The sequence below is a fragment of the Montipora foliosa genome, chromosome 3, assembly GCF_036669935.1.
Source record: "Montipora foliosa isolate CH-2021 chromosome 3, ASM3666993v2, whole genome shotgun sequence".
Classification (NCBI taxonomy): domain Eukaryota; kingdom Metazoa; phylum Cnidaria; class Anthozoa; order Scleractinia; family Acroporidae; genus Montipora; species Montipora foliosa.
The window spans coordinates 36,083,393-36,108,392 of record NC_090871.1 but is presented as its reverse complement, the minus strand read 5'-3'; the positions used below and the strand labels follow the sequence as shown (position 1 = coordinate 36,108,392).

Below are 25,000 nucleotides of genomic sequence, written 5' to 3'. Positions count from 1 at the left end.
GCTTTTGTACCCACAGTGTCCGCGTCTTTCATGGAGGTCACGTAATAGCAAGATGACAAGAGGGTGATCGCGTGGGAGGATAACTGGGTTTCTTAATTCTTGTGGCAGCGACATCTTCGAGTCGTCCATGAGCTCGAAGTAATCCGTTTTCGTCCAGCTTCGGAGTTAATTTCTTGTCAATGACAGAGGGATCTAGGTGTGCCTGACTCCACTTGAATAGCTGTTTCTCCGAGCCTTGCAATTCTTGAACAGTGATTGAACCTGTCTTAACATTCTTTTTTCTCGCATTCTGAATAAATCGGCGAACGTAAGCGAGTGTTCTCCGTATCTTTGAAAATGTAGAACAGGTATTCAACAGTTGATGAAAAACGGGGTTAGTATCTTCTTCAGACTTATCCAGATCAACTTTGGTTTCAAATTCGGCTATGGCTGCTTCCGAGTCGTGTTGCATTGGCGTTTTAGTCTTCTCGATTTTCACTTCCATCAAGACACCAGCTTTTGCTGTAGGTTCGATGGGGGCTTTAGCTTCAAATTTAGGCCATTGTCCTTCGGGTAACTGCAGGAAAGAGGGTCCCTTTATCCAGTCTTCGAGTTGTGATGGCTCTATTCCTCTAGTGAGAATGTCGGCTGGATTGAACTTTGACCTGATGTATCGGAAGTCTTCCACCCCAACAGTTTCTTGGATTTCTGCTACTCGACTTGATACGAAAGGTTTGAATTGACGTGATGGGGTCTTAATCCAAGAAAGGACAGTAGAAGAGTCCACCCAGAAGATCCTCTTGCTGTCTTGGATGTTCGCAAACTGTAGAGACTTTCTGCAAGTTTCATATATCCTTGCAAGTGTTAAACAGCCCATGAGCTCCAGTCTCGGAATCGTTTTTCTCTTTAGTGGGGCTACGAAGGACTTGACTAAAACAGGAATGCACTTGTAACTTCCGTTCTTTAACTCCCATTGGAGGAAAATGACCGCTCCGTAAGCTTTTTCGCCACCATCACAGAATCGATGAATTTGTGGTACCCCAATCGCTTGGCTTGGTTTTAACTTGCAATCGAATTCGACTGTTAAGAGGTGATTCATGGCTTGCAAATTCTCCATCCACTTGGTCTTGACTGCTGTAGGTAAGGTTTCGTCCCAATTGTAGCCTGAATGCCATAAGTCCTGCAAGTCGATCCTAAATTTAATAGCTACCGGCATCACAAGACCGATTGGGTCCCACAATTGTCCAATAAGACCCAGGCAACGTCTCTTTGTCAAAAGGTCCATCTGGTCGAGTTTGTTCCTTTTCAGGGAAAACTTGTCTGTTTGTTTATCCCATCTTAGACCAAGAAGATCTGCCCAGCGTTCACCGTTGGACTGGTCGATCTCCGCACGGTTTGAATGCCAAGCTTTTATCTGGAAATGACCTTTCTTAAGAATGGCGTCAATGTCGCTGATAATCTGTTTTGCTTCCGTTGTAGTTGCTTTGGAACTTCCGATATCATCCACGTACATATGGTCTTGAAGTTCTTTTGATGCTTCTGGGAACTCGGCTTGAGATATCTTTGCTAGTGTGTTGATGGCATTCGTTGCTATGTCGGGAGCTGGCTTATCTCTAAAGTTCAACCTGAGCCATTGGTATACTGTTGGCGAGTTGCTAATCTTACTCCTCCAAAGGAACCTGTGAAAAACCTGGTCGTCGGGATGAACCAAGATTTGATTGAACATTTTGCGTATATCGCCGATAAAGGCTACTTCGTTCCATCTCCATACTGCCAAAACATCCAGGAGACTGTTGATGTAGTTTGGCCCTTTCTCTAGGTAATCATTAAGGGACAAACCGTCGTGACCTTTCGAAGATGAGTCAAAGACAAGTCGAACTTTTGTTGTTCTTTCCGGTGTTAACACGGCTTGTAAGGGTGAGTACCATTCAGGCTTGCTGTGATCAATCTGGTCAGGAGAGACTTGAATCACGTAGTCCTGCTCTAGAAGCTTTTGGACTTCCTCATTGACAACATCGAGACACCCCTTTTTCTGGAATGACCTCTCCGTGGAAAACAGCCTTTTCAGTGCGATGCCATAGTTACTTTGTTTGGGAGGGCCCGCTTCCGTCCAGGGCATCTTAACTTGTATTCTTCCGTCAACCAGGGTAGTTGAGGCTGCGAGGGACTTAACGAACTTGCTTTCGCGTATCTCGTTTTCGCTACACGTACAAAGGTTGGTTTGTTTGACTACAAGGAGATCTTGGTGAGGAAGTTCTTTGATGTCGTCTACGACATTTGCTGTTCTGATTTCAACCAACTGAATTTCTGAAGTAGTAGAGTTGTTCTTTTCAAACTGTCCCATAACGTACCAACCAAAACAGTTTCGTTTCGCAACAGGTTCCCCTGGCTCTCCGGACACTGTGTGAATATCAATGAAGGCTTCTACAAAGTCTGTACCGACAAGGAGATCTATGGCGCCACCCGAAAGGTGTAGTTTATCACAAACGTGCTTGAGATGAGGGTAGTGTCGCACTAATTCTTTGGAAAGCGTTTTTGCTTTACTGCAGGGCCTTGTAACAGTGTACACTTGAAGGGTCTTCTTAATATCCTCGTCAGCAGGTGAGGCAACAGTGATGTCGATTATCTATGATGCTTCACTTTTCTTCTTCCCACCAGCCAAATTCATGGTCAGATGTGTTGCTGATCCACTCAACCCAAGTCGTCTGGCTGCATTCTTTGAGAGAAGACTGGTATTGGATCCAGAGTCTAACATCGCAAGGACTTCAACAAATTCTCCGTTTCCGTTCATGACTCCAACTTTTTGAACAGGGCACAAACCAGTCATGAGCTTTAACTTTTCTTTGTGATGAACAGCATTTTCTTGGATGTTACCATTTGATGTACTCGAGGGGGCCTGGCACTGACTTTGGAAAGAAGATGCTCTTGGATTTGGATTTGACCTTGTTTCACCAATCTTTTCATTGTGAAGAGATCGGTGATGACTTTTTCTGCATTTGTCGCATGTTGAACCGTCTGGTTTCCTGCAGTTGCTTGTATGATGCTTTCTAAGACATTTACGACATCGCCAAAGTTGCTTTACAATCTCCCATCTCTGACTGATAGCTGACTCCTGGAACACAGGACAGGCAGCGAGGTGATGTTTTGTTTTACAGTTAAGTGGACAGGTGTCATCATCGGGTTCTTCGCCACGTGCGGCATTGTTCTCAGTTTTCCTTGGGGTCCTGTATCGGCGACTCTCGTTTCTGTCTTCAGACACGGTGTTATTCTTGCCTCTTGAGCGGACACTTGCTTCTACGTGCAACCAGGTGATGAGGTTACTGACAGTTTCCTCTTTACCTTCTCTTTTCATTTCTCTTCCAAAATGAGAATTATCGTTCGGATCGAGCTTGGACAAAAGTTGAGACATAAGAAATGGCGCTTCCGAAGACTCCAACACCGGACATCCATTATCTTCCATATCATTCGCGTAGGATGATATTGTCGTGGCGAAGTGCGTGAACGACCTGGAGTCTCGTTTTACGGGCTTAAGGCTATTTATTTCGAGGAGCAGTTCGTCCATTAGTTTACGTTTGTCTCCAAATTCTGTGTCCAATATATTCCACGCGCTATCAATGGTTTTGCAAGTTTTTACCTGGTCAGACCACCACGATCCTCTCGGCAATGCATTTCGGAACCGTTGCAGTTGTTCATCTTTATCTTGATCGTATTTCTTCATCCAATAATTGAATTCTTTTTTCCAGGTAGCATAGGATCTGCGACTGCCGTCCCATGTTGGTACCGGTAATCGTTGCAGACCACTAGTGTTTGGTTTTGACCTTAAGGTGTCCGCAATTTCCGTCACTGCTGATGTCATGGATGACATTGAAGCTGTCAAGGTCTTTAACGTTTCAGAGTCTTTTGAAGACGTTTCCGTGGAATCTTGTTCCTTTTGATAGGCAGCAAATTTTAAGGCAATCTGATTTAGGAAATCAGCTTTTACTTTGTCTCCAAGTTTCTTTGTTGTCAACAATGGTTCCTCCTCTGCGGTAATACCTTCATCAACCAATCTGTCTAAAATGGTTTCTTGTTGCTTCTTGATGAACCTGTATCTTGTCTCCACTTGATTGAATGCTGCCTCTAAGGTTTTTAACTCTGGCCTCACTGAAAAGATTATTTCAAATTCTTCTATTAATTCGTAGAAGATCGTTACCGCGTTTTCCATTTTCCCTGCAAGGGTCCTTGCGTCTACTTTAGGCGGCATCTTTGTAGGCTCGATGCAAAGTTCGGAGATTCGGTATCTTCGGCGTGGATGATTTACAGCATTGATTTGGCGGGATCCTCTGGACAAATTTCGACTGAATCGCACCTACGTTCGAGGCACTATTTTATGGCAGGATCACGCCAAGACCCTGTAGAGTTTTAGACTTTTATCCGTACTAGCTGCTCGATAAGTCGTTGAACTAGTCGACTGAAAGAAAAATATTACACAAGTAGATTAATGTTTTAGAATGCCGAAGATAGGCTAAAAAGAAATGGAACTGATTTCGTGAATATATACTTACAATTTGTATCTTCTAATCTACACGATCTTATGGTTTGATTTCTTCTGTTGACTGTCTTTAACGTTCTTGATCGGAGGTAAGTAAAAAAGCGATTTGCGCGTTTGCAGTACGGTGTCGATTCATATATTTCTGAATTTCTAATTAGTTGTCACCTTTCAACTCACGCAAACTTGCTGTGATAAATAAATTGCAAGAATAGTTGCATACATTAAACCAGTAAGCGAAATAACTTAACGCGCGAAGTGCGAATCACTCTCCATTCAAACTGTGCAACACGTTTAGTCCAAAGGACTTTATTCCGGATTCTCTCAAATCACGTGATGTGTGCAAATTTACTTGTGGGACCTGTGATGCTTGCTACGTTGGTGAAACCACCTTATTCGGGATAAAAATTCTCATATTTCAAGCATCTCAGTATTTCTAAAAATTGTTGGGATAATTGTGATGTTTCTTGCTTCAAAATTATTGATGATGCTACCTCTTTCTATCAACGTAAAATCAAGGGGAGCTGCCATTTTGAACGGTTGAAACCCGAACTCAACAAACAGAGCAGAGCTCCCGGGCTGTTTTTTTCTTACTGGCTGTAGGGTTAGTAAAAATAAAAAGTTTTCGAATTGTCCGCGTTTTGGTGTTTCTGGTTACTGCTTAATTAAATCATTTCTTCGCTTTTTTTCTTTAGAAAAAATCATTTCCTAACTAGTATCGCATGAGTTTTAAAAGGAAACAAGCAAATCCTAAGCAAAAGAACGGAAAAGGGAAAAAACCATTTCAGAGTCAACTGTCAAAAGCCAGCGAATAGGAATCACACTAAAATTAGAAATCACAAACGTACTACCTCGTGATGTGACAGATCGGTGTTAAGAAATTTTGTCAGTTCAAGCTCAAAAAAAGAGTTTTATTGATGTACCACTAGGTCATTCACACTTGAATGTATTTCATTTCTCGCCAGCTTTGCTTGGAACGAGGATCAGCAAAATACGGCAACCAAGAAAGGACGAAGTTCAAACAAGACCTCCAAAAAATTACCTGTACGTGCTTGAAATAACCTTCTGAAAACACATGCTAGCGATATATCTCCTTACTTTTACGAAAACCCATTACTATTACGTGTTTATAACATAAATTTTCTCAGTGTCACTGTCGAGGCACATCGAAAAACAGTTACGGTGTGGGCAAACGGAGTAAAAAAACATAATTGTTCGCTCGCCTTTAAGAGCAAAACAAGCAAACAAATCAACTATTTCTTTTTCTCTCCAAGAAGAGTACAGATGATTGTTATTTTTGAGATTAAAAATTTGAGTTTCATTCCTGAACAAAGGAAAAAAAGATTAAACCACTTTTTAAAAGTACGAATCCACTTGACCTAACTCATCCGTAAAAATAGTGTCCAAAAAAATAATTTATGGAGTAATTTCTTCCACCAAGTTTGAGCTATTACTGGTATACTGTTTTGTCGTTCTCGTTCTCTTTCTTTCTTCTTTCGTTTCTGTTCTTCTGTCATAGGTCTTCCAGGCATCATGCGACCTTATATTCTAAAGATATGCCGAAACGCAGCTTTAAACAAACTAAAAATCACAACTCAGCTTTAAGTTTATATCCCCCCGATGCTTGACTTGAAGAACTGCGTAGCCACCGGTGGTCCTGACCACTGCTATGTATGTCAAACCTGGATTGAAACCGACGAAAGAAGCAAGAAAAATATATTTTCCAAACTGATTTCCAGTTGACCACGAAAAGCGTCGGCTGTTGAGAGATTTGGTTGACGCCGTATGGCCGTGTAGCCTCGGCGGGGCACAGAAAGCGCTCGAAAAATGTTTGCCAGTTAACCAGGCTTGAGCCTGCGATCCAATCGAAAAACCAATGCCTGGTCATTGGTCATTGGATGAGCTCTAAACGTGAGCCTGCGATATGATCACGTGATACTGGTCACATTGGCATACATGGAGTGGTGGACGGACGTACGGTCGTACCGGCACCAAAACCAAATTTTCTCGCACAGATGGGTTACCAATTTTTTTACCCATGGTGCTCAGCGCGCGCGCTTTCTGTAGCATTACACTTTTAAAGTGTTACCGTTATGTCAGTTGTATTTCTATAATATTGTTGGTTAGTTTGAATCATTGTATTGATAGTTATATATATACGGATCATCTTATTAAAAATTTACTGTTACGCTCACTACGACTGATGATGATCTTTGAAAAACCGAAACATGTTCCTTAAACTCAAAAGTGTGGCTATATTTTTAAAATAATAGTAACTTTGATTGAGAAATTTGCATTTCCTTAGAACCTTTGTATTAAATATAAACTACTTAAGAAGAGCATTTAATACCTTTCAGTGAACGTAAGCTTGAGTGACATGTGAGTGTTTATGGCTAGACGCAATGGTGCATTTATGTTAATGCACTGATTGCTAAATTAGCAATGCAAAATACAATTGCAGTATCCCGCAATATAAAGCAATTGACTTCAATTACGCAAATATTAAAGCAGGAATGGAGTGTGCTGAGTTTTCTTCAGCGGAGAAACATGTAAGTTGTTAATTTCTCGCTTGTGTCTGTTTGTAAGTGTGTTTGTTCGTCGTTTCACCAGATACCAAAAGGAAATGCTGCGGCATGCCATCTGTTTATGAAAACAATGTCATCGCCTAGAACGCCATTTTAAACCGGTTATTAGTAATCTCTGTCAGGAGCATTTATATACCGTCAGTTCAAATCACAGTAGCTGAATAAGAATGCAAAATTTAACATAAAACCTAAAAACCTGCTGTTGCATTGGCAATACAGGACGAGTATGCGAGAAAGAGAAGAACCTAACTTCCTTGGTCTATAGCACAGTGACCATCGATTAAAAGTATACAGTTAAAAATATCGAACATTTTAACCGCATGCTGCAGAAGAATTGATTGGAACTGGTTCTCCACAAAAACATGGGATTACCTCTTATGTGGGACGTCAGAATATTGCTGCAATATTGTAAATGAGAGAAAGAAAAAGCACTGTCGTGACGTTGAAGCCATGATTTTGAAAGAGGTAGTTACTCAAACAGAACACATAATTTATTCGGATTATTTTTGTTTGAACACGATTATGAAATTACCGCCAATTAACACGCGCTTCAACCAAGGCCGGGCTCCTCGTGAACTATACGACCGTTTCATGCAAATTTCTAGTTTTCCACGTGGATACTTTAAAAGGTAACTAGAGTCTTAATTGTCGTCATCTTTAGAAAAAAAACGAGACCTTTAAACGATAACTAAGGGTCTTAATTGTCGTCATCCTTACAACGCACCATGCGTGACGAGATGGCCACCCAGGTTCGGTGTTGTTACGTTGTGTTCACCTTGCTTTTAATGCTTTTTTCAATGCTTTAGAGGACTGTGCCTTAATACTTCGGTTAATTAATAGAGTGCTCGAGTCATTTGCCACCTAATAGGTTGTCACTTTTAATTTTAAATTAATGAAATTGATTAATTGTCTTCATTAATTTATGAACAGTTTTTGCTAAGTTTAAAAGGTGTCGACAGCAGAACGCAGGTGAACATATTTAGTTAACAAAAGTCGTTATTTAGTATTGACAAAACGTTGTGTTCCTATGGAAAGGATTAGTCGTAGAGGGTATCATAGATCACCATAGCGCAGATTATTGGCAATGCTGAATAAAGTGGACAGTTTAAGTGGTCTCCTTATTCTATCTTTAATCATGAAATAACTTTCTACTAGGTTGAGAGAGTAGCAAAAGAGGGGCAAACTCGAGTACAGAACTAACACATACTAGATTCGTTTGATAGCCTCGTTGCGATATTTTTATTTTAAGAATGCATAAATGTAGCCTGATCTGCATTCATCTTTACATTCCTATATGGTGTAATGTGTCAACAATTTTTTTCTCATCTGCGTATAATTCTCTTCCTTCACAAACACAGCGAGATGTTGAATCTTCACCAGCTTCTACAAAATTGCTGATAACCACGGAACCTCAAAAGATTGATGATCTCAAGAAACTCACAAAACGAGAAAAGCTCTTAATTTGCTTTATAGCTTTTCTGATCGCAATTTTGATTACCTTGGCGGTTGTGATTGGAGTTCTTCACATTAAACGATCAAAATCAACTTCACAGACAAAAACCGACCAGTCTGCATTCTACCCGTGCATTACAAGGGATTGTGTTCTTACCTCTTCAGGTAACTAAAACATCAGTTATTTATACATGGGATAGCTATATAGCTTTTAAAGTGTATTCACACTGAGTTAAGATTTTTACAAAACGCAATTCTTTCCTTAGAGCCATAAGTTGCACGCTTTTACGTCATCAGGGCACGAGATTTACTTGCGGGCGTTTGGTGATTAGCCTGCGAACGCAGCCGTATTTCCAGGGATCGCTTCTCTCCCCCGAAAAATAGCGTCTGCGGACAAGAACTGCTAAGTGATTTTCTGTAAAGTGAAATTCTTAGCGTTAGGCTCATAAATCTCCAGAACCAACGCACAGGCAACATGCAAAGTACTTGCGTGTTGTCCACGTAAACATTCGTTAAACGATGGCGGAAAATGTGGGGCATATGGAGGATGCAATACGAAAAGTTTGCGAGATTTTCGATTTCAAGTAGCCACCAAGGAGCGTGCGATCAGGTATGACCCATGGTTTCGTCAATTTACAAAAACGACTTGGAAGGTCCTTACTTTATTAGGCCTTGCTTGTGGTGTTTAATGCTCGCCTGTGCGGTGCTATTCTGAGTTTTTAAAAAAACTCATTAATAATTTATGAGCCTATTATCCTCTCAGATGACAGAAATCAGTCACGTGCATACATCTTTATAGCCGGTATAGAATGATCATTCTGAAAAGCCCAGAGAGGGTTTTGATTTCGGTCTCGGGGAAAATCGGGGTAGAATACGTAAACAATGAAATTATCACTGAATTATTAATGAAAATATGATTACCGTGATCGTTATATAAAGATCACTAGAAATCTTTATATAAAGATCACTTGTGCTCTTTATAAAATAGTCCGAAATTTCAACCATTACAAACTTCTTGGCGGATACTTTTACCTTCCAAAATTCTTCAAATTTGTCAAGCAAAGAATTCAACGACTCTACCGTCATGGTAATGTTTGTATCTAGGCTTCGCATTTTTTCCCGTTTCACGTGGAACCCTGCTTCTTCGTTAGCTGCTTGTTTGTTCAGCCTTGCATTCTGCCACCGTGCGACTATTGAAAGACCAATTTGTGACATATCTGTTGATTTTGAAAAGGATATTTCCAACAAGGCTTTTTCTTCATCGGCAGTTTAAATTCTTTCAACTTTCTCTTACGTACCGTTTTTAAACAACGTTCTTCAACCACCGACTGCAACGAAAAAAGGACTGAAGGGAAAAAAAACATGCTTTTGAAATTACCATACGGCTTATAAGGTTCACTTGTTTTTCTTGTATGCTAATATCTTCTCCTCACAATTTGAATCTCTGTTCGGACTCCCGAGGGACACGCTAGCCTGTTGTTGAATGTTTTTGAAGCCGTTCAAAAAACTCGCAGCACGTGTTCTAACCCTAACCCGATAAAATACTGCTGCTCTTTTTTTAAACATTACATAAAATATTGTGATTGTGATTTCCCCATTACCAATTCTCTTCAGTGTTTTACTTGAATATTCTACAGTAAGATCCCCTTTGGCCTCTTTTTGTCCCAATTCTGGAAGAGACAATACTTTCAAGTTAAGCGCCTTGAGTTTCCACTTTACAAAGCGGGTGTTGATAGAGGGAGAAGTTAACATTTGGCTTCCCTTGCAAACTGAATTCCAACGGCTTTTTAAACGAAGTTTTGTGGTTGTGGAGCTGCAACTTGAAACAAGAGCTAGGATCAGTGAAGAGCTAAGATCCCCGACGCAATCAGGCTGATACATATTCCGGAGCTTATAAGGGCGCTCGGGGTCATTTTACTGCGTGCTTGTACTTTACGAGTAGACGGCGGGACATCCGTGGAAGTGTCACCAAAACTCAGATATTTCTTCGCCTCCGGTGTGCTGCTTTAATCTCTAGCCAATCTCTTAAAGGAAACCTCCACTAAAACAAGAATACAACTTCAAAATATTTAACATAATGTTTACAATCAAAATTGTTCAAACGTTTTCCAATGGAATCGTTTGTATCCGAAATAAATGAATTTCAAAAACGCTTGTTTTGGTTTTAAAATTTCCTGGGCGCCGCCATCTTGAATAATTGTGACGTGTTTTGGTTGCTCTTTTGTATTTGCACAGAGAGCTTTTGTTTTAAAACAATAGGGCAACCATGACACGTCACAATTATTCAAGATGGCGGCGCCCGGGAATTTGAAAACCAAAACAACCGTTTTTAAAATTTATTTATTTCGAATACAAGCACTCCGATTGGAAAACGTTCGAACAATTTTGATTGTGAGCATTATGTTAACTATTTTAAAGATAAATTCCTGTTTTAGTGGAGGTTCCCTTTAACGTGAAGTGGAATATCACCGTCAAACTGTCTGTCAATTTCTTCCTCAATCTCGTACTGCATTCTTGTGTCGTATCAGTCGATTATAGCATTTCGTGCTGCAGCTAGTTGTAGCTTCTCACGTTCCACCGCAAGGAATCTTCTCTGGAGGCCACAGCTAATGATCTCGCTAGTAACTACGATGACACGAATCGCGCGGACATCAACCGACTGTATCTCCTCTCATGCAACGTGAATGCTCACCAAAAAAGGAAAAGTTACGTCATAGAAATCGCTTAGCAGCTCGTGTCCGCAGACGCTATTTTTCGAGGGAGAGAACGACCGCCTGAAACACGCGTGTCTGCGTTTGCAGGCCACATTACTGTTGAAACGCCGTAATTATCCATACAGTTCATGCGCGTCTACCTCTGACAGATCGAACATTTCAGATACCTTACCGAACAGCTCTTTATGACAACCTCTTGTTTCATTGGATCGGTGTAGGATGCATTTGTATTGTCTTCATTCTTTCCTATTGTTTTCTGAACCACTTTTGAGAGCTGTTTGTAATAGTTATAATGTCCTGGCCTTTTCTATTGAATGTTTGTTATTAATGTTCGATTTGTCCTTTCAAGAGCTGCTCAGTTCCTTAGATCCAAGAATTGATCCTTGTGAAGACTTTTATAATTACGCATGTGGAGGATGGATAAAAAGAAATCCTCTTCCCAAGAACACGCTAATATGGAATCAGTTTACCAAATTGGAGGAGGAAGCCAACGAGTTTGTACGTGACGTTCTGCATAATAAAGAGATTCATGCCGAGTATTCTAAGGTACAAAATGATGTACTATAAACACGTATTAAAATGACTTCGAGACTTCGAATTAAAATGACTTTGTTTTAAATCATGCTAATAAACATTTCTATCCTCGCTACGACGAGAAAATTTCAAAAGAATATTTGTTTCAAAATGGGGGTAGTAGGTCTAATTAACATAAATGATATATAGATTTAGCCAAGCCTAAAAGCGGAGCTCCCGGGTTGTTTATTCCTACTGGCTGTAGGATTAATGAAAATAAAAAGGCTTTAGAATTGTCCGCGTTTTGATTTTCCCGGATATTGCTTAATTATGTCGTTTTCTTCGCTGCCTAACTAGTGAATTCCATGGTTGATATTAATTTCAACGGCTCATCGTATGAATCACGAGCGGATGAGTGTGATGTCGGTTTTTCCATTGAAATTTACTGTCGAATTCACCAGTTAGGCAATTAATTTTTTATGAATCCCAAGAGTTTTAAAAGAAATCAAGCAAATCCTCAGCAAGCGAACGAAAAAGGAAAGAAGCCATTTCAGAGTCGACTGTCAAAAGCCAGCGAATGGGAATCACGCTAAAATTAGAAATCACAGACGTACTATAGCTCGTGATACGACAGATCGTCTTTGTCGGCTCAAGGTCAAACAAGGAGTTTTATTGATGTACTTTAGGCCCATTTTAAACGTCGCATTTTACATGTGCCGAATTTAATGCAAATGAGAAAAATCTATTGTTTTCCCTCATTTGCATTAGATTCGGCACATGTAAAATGCGACGTTTCAAACGGGCCTTATTCCACTCTATCTCTGAAAACGAGATCATTTCGTTTTGATGTATTTCATTGAAACACGCCAGCTGGGCTTAGAACCAGAATCGGCTAGAAAGACAAACTTCAAATAAGATCTCTAACAAATTGCCTGCACGGGCTCTAAACAAATTTCTGAAGACACAAGCTGGTGATATTTCTTCTTACTTTTACGAGAACTCATTGCAATTACATGTTTACAACATAAGCACAAAATTTTCTTGTAACTGTCAAGGCACATCGAAAAACAGTAATGCAAACGGAGCAAAAAAAACCTCTTGTTCGCTCGCATTTTAAAGCCAAACAAACCAGCAACAGATCAATTATTTCTGTCCAAAAAGAGTACAGATGATTGTTATTTAATTCCAGTTGAGAATAAAAATTCGAGTTTCATTCCTGAACAAAGAGAAAAACGCCTAAACCACTTTTAAGAAATATGAATCCACTTGAAATAACTCATCCGTAGAAATAGAAACGGTTTAGTGTCCAAGAAAGGAATTTGTGGAGTAACTTCTTCCACCAAGTTTGAGCTATTACTGGTATACCGTTTTGTCGTTCTCGTTCTCTTTCTCTCTTCTTTCGGCATCTTGCAACCTTCTTGGATTAAAAATTAAAAATCTTAAGACTTATGCCAAAAATTGCAATTCAGAGCAAAAAGCAGTACTAAACAAATTAAAAATACACACTCAGCTTTAAGTTTATATCCCTCCAATGCTTGACTTGAATAACTACGTAGCCACCAGTGTGTCATGCCTGACCACAGCTATATTATGTCAAACCTGGAATGAAACCAGCGAAAAATGCAAGAAAATAATATTTTCCAAACCGTACCTGAACACGAAAAGCATCGACTGTCAAGAGCTTTTGATGACGTAGCATAGCCGTGTAGCCGCGTCGAGCCACAGAAAGAGCGTGAAAAATTACGCCTCTCTTATGCTCAGGTGTGAGTATCTGACCTGACTTGAGCCTGCTATCCAATCAACAACCAGTCTCTGGTCAGAGGTCAACTTAAAAAAACAGCTGATCTTTATAAGGTCCAACTTGAGCCCGCGATATGGTCACGTATACTGGTCAGCGGATACCTTTTTTGACAGGTGTCAATTGACCATAACATTGATGTCAAATATCAAAGATTTATGCTAGTACACTAGGTAGAGTGTCAACTGAAGTATTGCCTCTTCGATGAGCTCTAAACTTGAGCCCGTGATATGCTTACGTGATACTGGTCACATTGACATACATGGAGGGGTGGACGGACGTGCGGTCGTGCGGTGACCAAAACCAAATTTTCTCGTATCGATGGGTTACCGTATTTTCTTAACTATGGTGCTCCGCGCGCGCGCGCCTTTGGTGCGCGCGGAGCTCCGCTACGAAAGAATGTAAAAGTGGTCGCCATTTATGAAAGTGGTCTATAGAGTGTTTTCACTAACTTGATCAGTAACCTTGTTTTTGCCCCAAAACAAAACAAAAGATTTGCATGAAATTCCCGGAGAATTATTTGGGGACACCAACATGGCCGCTGTCCTTTGTTTAGAGAAACCAACATGGCCGCCGTGAAGTCTCGTGAAAACAATCTTCAGACCAAATCGGTTAACTCAATTTAAACCTTTTGGGAATAAAACGTTTTCTTCCAGGTATTTCCATATCATTTAAATATGAATTTACATTAGCGTGCAAATACAACACACAAAGAATCTTAATCCTGGGAGATTGAATTGGGTACAACATTGAGTTAGTCGATTAGGTCTATTTCCTCAGTATTCCGCTAGGCAAGTTGGAAAATCAAGACCACGTCCTTTAGAGGTACTTCCTTATCTCCAATTTGCAGGTCATAATTCTGTTTCGCTTCGTACAAGAAGCTTTACTAGGTCGGAAAGCTGACTACACAGCTTCGGCTATGCTTGAAAAACGTTCTTGTTTGCGTCGGATTTCTATCGAAACGGCCGGCAATTTTGCTGGGGTAAGAGTTGCTTGTGCAAACGCTTGGTTATTTAACAACGAAGCCAATTGCAATCGGCAAAAGGAAAACAAGTATTTTAAAACGTCCTCGCTGGTCTTTGCCAGCCATGTTCATTTGACAGCAAACATATCTGTCGGGGTTTGGACACTATTTCGATATCGATTTTCAGTAATCTAATCGATAAGACGTTTGATGTGAACGAAGAAGAAGTTTGATATATTTTGCCATTTTTCTTCCCAGTTTAATCTGAAGACAACTTTTCTTTCTGTGAAGCAGACTGAATGTGTGAAATAAGTTCAAGAGTGTTAAAATATGTAATAGATGGTTTATTTATTTTGTAACCATCAAGTAATATCAAGATGAAACAAGTACTATCTATTCAGAAGAAGTCATATATTTTGAGAAAGTATTTTTGTCCGCTTTGGCGAGTCATAGGTTAAGTTACTTCCTTAGCTGAAATGATCTTTCGCTTAGAAAGTTTTAAATCCGCCGTTCAAATAAACTTTCAAGTATCCATTCTCTAATTTAAGTTTGTTGGGCTCGAAGTTTAAATGCATTTTTGGAGCACTATTTTTTAGAACTATGGAACCCCATACTAGTAAATGCAACATGATATTAATAATAATAATAATAATAATAATAATAATAATAACAATAATAATAATAATAATAATAATAGTAATAATAATACTTTAGTTCTTAAAAACGCATGTCACGCAGGCCGCAATGCTTTTTACAAATACAGGTTAAAACATAGTTAAAAATTAAAAATATTTATAAATCTAAAAATATACGAATATGGAAATCAAAAAGCTAATTTAAAAGATAAGTTTTAAACTTTTTTTAAAGTCATCAATGGAACTGTTGTTAATTGTCAGGAAGACTGTTCCATAATCTTGGGGCTGCCGCACTGAACATTCGATCGTCAAAACTGAATGTTCTTGATTTTGGGATTTTAAGAAGGCCTTTATTGCAGAGCAAGGAGAGCGGTCTTAAACTTTATTCTTTGTTCAACGGGTAACCAGGGAGATTTCGTAGTGTGGGCATATTATGTTCCGTTCGTTTTGATTCAGTCACCAGCCTTGCGGCAGCATTCTGTACACGTTTTAGTTTTGCGATCTCGGCAGCAGGCAAGCCGCAAAACAGACTGTTGCGATTATCAATACGGGAAGATACGAAGGCGTGGATCAATCGTTCAGTGGAGTGACTTTCAAGATACTTGCGGATCTTCCGTATGTTATTTAGAGCATAAAACACAGATGGACATTGTTTATTTGGGAACTGAAGAACAGATGTTTAATAGGGAAAGGGGGAAATCGCTCTCGGTTGGGTGTTCAATCTGGAAGATGTTTCTCTTGTTGTTAGGATGGGGAAGTAGATAACTGCCGCTTATTTCACGATTGGCACATTTTCGTTTGTTATTCAACAACCTGTATTTAACTTACATATCTGATAAATATTCAACAGCCTGAAAGTCCCGGGAGGGTGTGAAAAAGTGTAGCAGTAAAGAGTGGGGCTGTTGAATTAAAATGATAGGGATTTAAACAGATAAATTTATGCAAATGAATTTTCATTGATAGTTTTCATTGCAATAAATTTCAATCGAACCTGGTTCTTCACGACAAAATCAAATTCCTTCTCTGGACAACTTTTGATTTCAATTTCCAACAAATATCTCCACAAAAAAATAAGATTCTGTTTATTTCAATAACCATTTGTTACAATTTAAAGTCTTTTGAAATTGTGAAAGTACACTGATTAAAAGTCCAAAATCAGACATATCCCCTTCATTACATCCCTTAAGAGGATTTGACCTGCCTTCTTGCTCGTCTAACTCGACTTCACGTTTTATTAATAACTTTTCGGGAGCAACAGACTCGGCGGGTAATGACCCAGCTTCACGACTGTCGAACTTCTTTGAAATCTCAATCTTACTTGAAATATAAGAGCGTTGATTATTTTGCAAAGACCTAACATCTCTAAGCCCGGTGAGCTTCATGACAAACTTGTATGGAATTCCTTTCTGCAGTCCCCCAGTTGCTGTCGTTGCACGGAGGTTGAGCTTTGTGAATTGACCCTCGATTCCAGCGCCTTTGCTTAACCTCGTAACCGTTTTTCACAGCTTTGGTCGCGTTTAACCAGTTAAATGTTTTGAACCATTCTAACAAGAATTGTGATTGGTCTGTTTTAGCGTGATTTATGAGAGTACAGATGCACGGCAGACGCCACTCGTAAGATTTGGAAAATAAATTTTTCCGAAAATTGTAGCGGAATGCGTTAGGAAATTAAGAAATTCTTTATTATAAAACAGACAAAGAAGCCTCGCCTGTGATCTGTTTTGTTGTAAAGCACTTAGGACACGGATAGAGCACTCAAGAAGTAGAGAAAACACTCAACTGCGTCTTGTGTTTCCTCTTCACTTCTTTCGTGTTCTATCCGCTTCCTAAGTGCTTTACAACAGAACACATCACAGGCGAGGTTCCTTTGTTTGTTAGATCATAGTAGTATAGGTGGTGCAATAGCGGCAGAAAATTCAGTTTAGTTTTACAATATTAAGATAGATAGGTGTATTTTATATCGTAGAAAAATCTGTTTAGGATTTGTTTGGGATAAAATCATGAAAAACCAAGAAATAATTCATAAAATACCTCAAAGGCCAGTATTAATCCATGTTATGTATATGGATTTATACCTCCGTTCTCCGTATTTATCCCTTACTTCATTTGTGTTAATTTCTGGACGAATTTTCGTTACCCCAGCCACACGCTTTAGATGATCAGCGATTATCAGATGTTCTAGGTGAAGTAGAGTGTTATCCGACGATACCTAGAAGGATAACGAAAGGGCCGTTCACGGTGCTATAATTCACTGACTTAAAGTTATACTACTTCACTCTTTTAGGTCTACATATTGCGCTCAGTTGCGCTCAGTGGTAACATAATTGCTCTTTCATTACACAAAAAGTGTTTTTAAAGCAAAGTTATGACTGGTCTGAAGTGAGCCTTACGAGTGCAAAGCGCCAGGCAGGAGAAAAGGAGAGAAAAGAGTATCCAAATTGCCCTTTTCTCGATCAGAAACGTAGTCTCAACGAGAGTATGGATAAATGGGTTTACTTTCTAAAGAAACTGTGGTGCTGCCTCGGTGAGGAAGAGAAACACAGAAATAGGTTCATCAACTGGTGTCGCGTAAAACACCCTATAAACAAAATTTTGAGAGCTGAAATTCCTTTTCTGTAATCTCAACATTTCAACAACATGGTGATTAATAATAATAAATAATAGCAATAATTTAATTTACTTATATAGCGCTTTATATGCATTATTCTAAAGCGCTTTACATAGATAAATAAATTGAATATATATTAATTTTGTAAAAAGATAATTGTACAAAAAAAATTAAAATATAATGAAGTTGATATATACATAACTATAAATAATGATGAATAATTAGAACATTGTTCTTTACGTAAAATTACATGCTAAATTTTTGTAAATAAGTGTGTCATTTACTTTTTTTAAAATATTTCTACACTTGAAGCATGTCTGAGGTGGTTAGTCAGCTCGTTCCAAAGAAAAGGTACTGTAGAGCTGAAACTTTGCCCACCGAAAATTGAACCTTTGGTACTACCGGAAGACTCTTATTATCAGCTCTAGTTCCCTTGTTGGTACGACTGTGTAGAAGTTCAGTCAGATACGCAGGTGCGAGGTTGTGCACACATTTAATTGTTAGAACAAGGATCTTATATTCAATCCGCTTCTTTATAGGGAGCCAGTGCAGGCCTTTCATAACTGGGCTGATATGTTGAAATTTAGTTTTATTTGATATCAATCTTGCCGCTGCCTTCTGTACACGTACTAGAAACTCCATGGTGGTATTGGGTAGACCATTTAAAATAGAACTGCAGTAGTCTAGCCTGGAGGTAATCAAAGGAAGTGGCTCGGTGTGATGGCTTTCAAATCACTGCTACAGGAAGTAACCTCGGGTCTGCTATTAAACAAGCGCCTCTGTTTCTGCACATGCTGTTTCTAAGACTGACTGTTTCTTTAACCACATGACCATTAAATAAAACTTTGAGAGCTTTCTTGCATGATTGAACTAATCGCTCCCATATATACCACCAAAGTGAGACGAACCTGGGAGGTTAAAGTGCCATTGAATCTGCTTCTGAGACAGGAAGTCCGCAATTTCTGACTGGTTCCATTGCTGTAAACTTTGCTTGATCTCGCGGTCATCTCCTACAAAAATTGGTTCCGTTATCGGAATATATGTCTGACTGTGAGCTCCGCCTAGCCACAAATCTTCTAAGAGCATTAATGAATCAGTCACAAAAATTGGGTTTTATCAACGGAGTTGATAATGTAAATTGACCACCGTACAGGGATTCTGGATGCCGATTTGGAAGATGAATTTTTCTTCCAGATTCGTGCGGCTTTTTGTCATACCTAGATGTAGGGAAAGGCCGCAGATACCCATGTGTTGAATGAGTCAGTCTATAGTTACCTTGCCACCTCAAGGTGTACCGCTCTTGTTACTAAACAGGTGAAAACACACCCATAACGTTTCTCGTGCTTTCGGGAATACTGACAATTTTTGGCCCAAAATAGTCAAACCCAACTTTTGTGAATGGTGTAGCCACTTGCAAACGGTCTTTTGGGAGGCTTGCCATTGAAGGGGGTTGCGGCTTGATTTGTCTTCGCTTGCCCTGTACCCTCATGGTTGAGCTTCTTATGGCAATCCAAAAAAAGGAAGACGACTAATTAGGTGATGAAGGGGGTAGTTTCTAAAGAATCTGTGGAGCTGCGTCGGTGGGGAAGTAGTATACAAAAATTTGGTTTTATCGACGGAGTCGTTGGATTCGCTCTGGCGAAGGGATAACGCTCGAAACCTCAGCTTTTAGAATCTGTGCACAGTGGCCAATTTACATTATCAACTCCGTTGATAAAACCAAAATTTTGTAATTAGGTGATGGTCTTGAGGGACAATAGCGGGTTGTTTGACATCTTACGCAATGGCTGCATCAGAAATTCTCCCGCCAACTCGGAGAACTTGATGCCCATCCAAAAAAGGGGTTAAGGTTATCAAACAACTTTTGGCTCCAATTGGTCTCCTAATTCCAATGTTGGCGATTTCAGAAGAAAACGCTTCTCTTTGGGCAGGCTGGATCCACATTACCTTTGCTTCCTTAAGTTCTCGAACTTCCAGTAGAGCGGTTTTCGCTTGGCCCTTTGGTTTGCTTCTGCAATTCTGAATGAATCTTCGGACATAAGCGGTGATTCGGCAAACTTTAATTAATGAGTATCTTGACAAATCCGGCAACTGAGGGCTTAATCTCGAAGGAACTTCAACTAACCGGACAACTTCTGCTGGTGCATCAGCAGCTAGATCAAAGGTAGGTTTTGCTTGCGGAACATCCTCTGGCCATTTGTCTTCTGGTAGTACAAGAAATGTTGGCCCATTAAACCAGCAGCTTTCAGAAGCGACTTTCATCTGCTCTTAGGCCACGACTACCATCTTCTGCTGGGTTAGGTTTGCCAGGGCAGTGGTGCCATTGATTTGGTTCTGAAGTGTCTGTTGGCAATGAAAACGGGATGACGTTTCCACTGTCCAAGAATTTGCTCAAGTACAGCACTGCTATCACTCCAAAAGTAGACAGCGGAAATATCAAAATCGTGTTCCTTCTTGATCATATTGCCCAATTGTACACTAAGCAATGCTGGCTGAAATTCCAGTTTTGGAATGCCCAACGAACTAACAAGTGCGACGCGAGTCTTGGCTGCTACGATTTCGCACTGAAACCAACCACCAGGATACACAAACCGAAAGTAGGCAACGGCACAAAATGCTGTTTCGCTGGCATCGTCAAAAACGTGTAGCTGAATTGACATAGGATAGGGTGCCACTCTGCGATAAAACCTTGTTACGGAAAACTCGGCCAACTTCTCGAGTTCCTTCTGTCAGTCAGACCATTGTTGTAGAAATTCTCCTGGAATTCTCTCATCCCAGCCTTGACAAAGTTTCCACAGAGACTGAAGAGATATTTTCACCCTGAGAACATATGGAGTTACAAAACCAAAAGGGTCGAAGATAGACGCATGACACTAACATTGTTCCTTCGGGTGTTTGCTAGTACCTTTAGCTTGATCCGGAAAATGAAAGTGTCATTTTGGACATCACAGGTGACTCCCAGAGCTCTCTCAGTAGGCAAGGTATCTCCATCTCCAATACTTCGCACAGACTGCGCTCGTTCTTTCTCGGGGACGGCATTGTGAAAATCTTTGTCATTCGATATCCACTTAGTCAAATTGAATCCAACAAAGGAGAGCAGCCTTACCAACCCAGGTTGTAGGTAACATGCCTCCGACAAGGATGGTACAGGTCATCCATGTAAAAGTTCGTTATTACAGCTTCAGCTTCCAAGGTAAAAGAGTCTTTATTGTCTTGGGCTGTCTTCCTAAGTGCGAAATTGGCGCCTGTAGGTGAACATCGGGCACCAAAGAGGTGTCTAACGTGCTGATAGACCTCCACTTTATCTGTTTGATTGTTCCTCCACAGGAGACGTAAGACAGGTTGGTCTTCTTCAGGGACTGCGACCTGGAAAAACATGGATTCGATATCAGCAGATACCGCTATCAACTCTTGATGAAAACGCAATGAAGGTTCACCCTTTGGCAACCAATGAATTCAACAAGTCTGGTCCAGGCAATAAACAATCATTCCAAGACGTTCCTTGATACCGGGATGCTGCATCTCCAATTCGCCGAATCTTTCCGGGTTTATGAGGGTGTATCACAGCATGGTGTGGGAGGTACCATTCATGTGCAACAGGTTGTCTCAGTTTTCGCTCCTCCGACGTCTTGGTGTACCCTTTGTGCAGGTCGTCTTCTATGGTTTCTGTGTACTTGCCTTTCAGTTGTGGATCTCTTTGAAGGCGTTTCTCCGACAATTCCAAGCGCTCTCTGGCGAGGGCTCTGTTGTCTGGCAAAACGTAGCTGCATCCTTCCAAATGAGGCCAACTTCGTACCTGCCATCACAAGTTCGTACAGTTCCTCTTCAGGTGAATTGACATGAACAAAGCAAACAAACTCCGAATTGCGAGCATATCCTGGGAGATGGCCAGTGACCACCCAACCAAGTTTAGTTTTAATGCCAAAGGGTGAGCCATTAGGACCTTCACGTACCTCCCTTGGGATGATAACTTTTATGGCATCACTACCAAGCACAACCTCTACGTCTGCTCCATCCATATCCTTTAGTCCAAAATCTACCAAAGGAATCCACTCAGACTCAACACTTTTTGTGTTAACTGTCACATGGGGTAAGTTCAGTTTTTCAGCAACCAATGCATTCTCAACAGGGTATCGGACGGTGTGTGCATTAACAGGACCAATGTCTAAGGACACTCTTTTCGTTTGAGATGTGAAGTTTCTTGAATACCAAGCAAATTGAGGGATTCAGATGGGCCGTCCAAACCGAGTTGATCGGCGATATCCTTTGTAATCTGGGAGCACGAACTTCCAGGATCTATGAGGGCGTGGGTGTAAACTTGTCCACCAGGTCCATAGAGTGTTACTGGGATCAATTATAATAAGACTTGTGTGTCGTTGCTAGTCTGCATAATATCCGAGTTGTCCACAGGAAGAACCGGGGAATTCTTTTCTTTAGGTGGTACTTCAGAGTGGTGATCAGGAGAAGCAGAACTGCGGTTGTCAGCGACAAGTGCAACATTGTGCAGTTTGGCACAGCCATTGATACCACACTGTTTAGTGGGCCCACACCTGTTGGCCCAATGTGTTCCAAAACAACGAAAGCATAATCTTTACTCCTTGACCTTTTCCAATCTTTCTTGGACAGACAGTGCTTTGAACTTGGGGCAAATTTTTGTAGTTGGTGATGCCCTTTATCTCTCATAGCACATAACACTAAAGGTGATCGAGCACTTGTTTTTGGCAGAGAGTGTTTTCTTGGCGAGTATTGAATCCCATTAGATGGTGAAAATGTACTGTAGACCAATGGACATTTGGCAGTTCTTCCTCTAAATTTCAAGTCAGATGTGACTGGTGACTGGCGGCTTGTTTCCTCGGGCACCATAATCGTCATGAACATCAGCTTGGACTTCAATCCACTTCTCAAAGTTTAAAAGGTTAACCCTTTGTCCCTCTTATACTCTTTCCACTTGGAATAGAGAGAAGGAGACAACTTTTCAACAACCATATTCAGAATGTTTGCAGCATGTAAATCGTCAGTATAACCAAGACGCTTGAAGGTTTTAGCAGCAGTTGATACAACATCCGCTAAACGCCGGACTTCTTGAAAACGCTCGTCGCTCAGCTTACTCCATTTCTGTGGACAGTTCAAATGAGCTTTTACCACAACCTTGATTCCAATGTCTGAAGAGCTTCTGCATATAGGTCTTCACTGTAATCATAGCCTGCTATTGATCCTTTGCTCTACCAGTAACATTCTCTAGGTGTTGTTACAGATTTCTGCGTCATCGATGATTGACCGAAACATTGAATTCCAATCACTCCACTTGATCGGGTCGCCAATAAAGGTGTCAAGGTCAAACTTTGGTAACGAATCCAAAGACAACTTCAAAACAATAGTACTGACACTTGGATCGGCTAATGGATCCCCATTCGTAGTCACTTCTTAGTTACCAAACTTGACTTTTCGCTGCTGAGGCTCAGCTGGTTGTTTGGGCGTTAATGTGTATGCATTGGGCCTTCCATTGGTAGGTAAAACAGTTCCATTGTCCAGGGGGGATAGGATCAGTATCTCCTTCGAAATCCTTTAGACCTTGTTTCTCTTCAAATTCTAAAGATTAAACCTCAACTTCCAGACGAATTGCTTCGGCTTCCAGTAGCCTTGTTTTGCGCGCTTCTTCAAACATCGAACTCTCTTTGCATCTTCCTTAGCTTTCTACGATTCCCTTTGCAGCTCAGCCTGACTTTCAAACGCTCGCAGCTTTTCTTTTAAAATTTTCTTTTGCTTTCTGCCGTACGCTTGAGCGGCTGCTGCTTTTGCTTCGACAACGATAACTGAAGCCTCCCCATTCTGGCGCGAAGCTATGGATTTCACTGATTTTACACTTAGTCTCGAACTCGATACCGACTCGTCCTCGGTCGCACGCTCCTCCAAATGGACTAGTGCTTCATCTAACGCTTCGTTAACTCGAAAAACCTCCACATCATACAATTCAAGTACTTTATCGTGTTCAATTTCAGGTACAAACGATAAATATTCAACACGTTTTGTTACAACATTGTTCTACGAAAGCTGCCAAATTCTTCAAATGAAGAGTAATCTTTCTTTTAAAGGTTGATCTCTTGTTTCTCAAAATAGATTGCAAAGATATCTCTGAATGACTCATCTCCATTAGAGTCAACCCTGCTTCCATCGAGTGGCCGTTTTCCGAATTTTCCAAACATTGCGACGTCTGCTCGGCATGATCGCCAAATTAGATCAAAATTCCCATACATTTCCACAAAATGTCAACCGTTACCACGAATCTTTCCCTGGCTTACCATCCGGCCCAATAAACAAAACTTCGAGGGCTGAAATTCCTTTTCTTTAGTCTCAACATTTCAACAACATGGCGATTAACACACACGAGGACAACTTTCACGTGACCCGAAATAGGTCCGCAATGCAAACTAAAACATAAAGCAAAGTCAGTGGCGACAACTGCAGTCTCGGTCACAAATGTTGTAACACAGACGCCAATTTTCCCCCCTCCCCCCCCCCCCCCCTCCTTCAATGTTGATGTTTATGGGTTGGAGTGCAAAAACCAACCGGTAAATGCAACATTGATGGGAGGGAGGAGGAGAGGTACGTTATTAATAGCTTTGATGCGCTTCACTTGTTGTTCAAGCGAAGTCTTACAACTATTTATGACCGAGATTGTGGGTTGAATCAGTATGGTAAATTGAAAGCGGACCGTTTCGAGCGTTAAAGCCTTCGTCAGAGCCAATTAGGGTTGTATGCGCTTTATACAGTGAAAGATAGAGTTACACTTTTGGCTGGGATAACAAGAAAAATAATGTTCAAAAGAAAGCGTTCGTTTATTCCGTGGGGAGTGAGGGGGCCGATTTGGACTTTTTTTGGACTTTCTTTGATGCCCTGGTGCAGGGAAAGACCGCTGATCACCATGTGTTCGCTAGAATGATTAGGCTGTGTTTTTTTGCTTTTCTAGCTTACATCCTTTCAAAAGGGGATTGCTTACTACAAGTCATGTGTAGACACGACGACAATCAACAGACGAGGAGCAAAACCTTTAAATGACCTTATACAAGAATATGGATCTTGGACTATTTCCTTGAATGACTGGGATCAGGAGACCTGGAGTATGGTAAAATACTTGGCTTTAATGAGAAGGAAACTTTCAGTTTCGCCGTTTTTCTCCGTCTTTGTTGGTGCCGATCCACGGAAAAGCACTGTAAACATCATCCA

At 40.6% G+C, this 25,000-nt stretch overlaps 3 protein-coding genes across 3 annotated transcripts in view; 1 reads left to right on the top strand and 2 right to left on the bottom strand.

The window, feature by feature from the left end:
• Positions 1 to 37: 37 nt before the first annotated feature.
• Positions 38 to 2,323, bottom strand: LOC137995678 (uncharacterized). The gene has a single exon (XM_068841200.1). The coding sequence runs from the start codon at positions 2,321 to 2,323 to the stop codon at positions 38 to 40; it is 2,286 nt and encodes a 761-aa protein (XP_068697301.1).
• Positions 2,324 to 2,605: 282 nt separating this feature from the next.
• LOC137995677 (uncharacterized) lies at positions 2,606 to 4,222 on the bottom strand. Its single transcript, XM_068841199.1, has one exon. It carries the CDS (start codon positions 4,220 to 4,222, stop codon positions 2,606 to 2,608), a length of 1,617 nt encoding a protein of 538 aa, XP_068697300.1.
• A 2,729-nt stretch (positions 4,223 to 6,951) lies between these two features.
• LOC137997362 (endothelin-converting enzyme 1-like) overlaps positions 6,952 to 25,000 on the top strand; it is a 91,135-nt gene continuing 73,086 nt past the window's right edge. Inside the window, exons 1-4 of the mRNA XM_068843310.1 lie at positions 6,952 to 7,056; positions 8,451 to 8,709; positions 11,608 to 11,804; positions 24,744 to 25,000. The exon at positions 24,744 to 25,000 is cut by the window's right edge and continues 1 nt beyond it. Of these exons, the coding sequence (XP_068699411.1) occupies positions 7,021 to 7,056; positions 8,451 to 8,709; positions 11,608 to 11,804; positions 24,744 to 25,000 (749 nt within the window). The 5' untranslated portion in view covers positions 6,952 to 7,020. The remainder of the gene's footprint in view (positions 7,057 to 8,450; positions 8,710 to 11,607; positions 11,805 to 24,743) is intronic.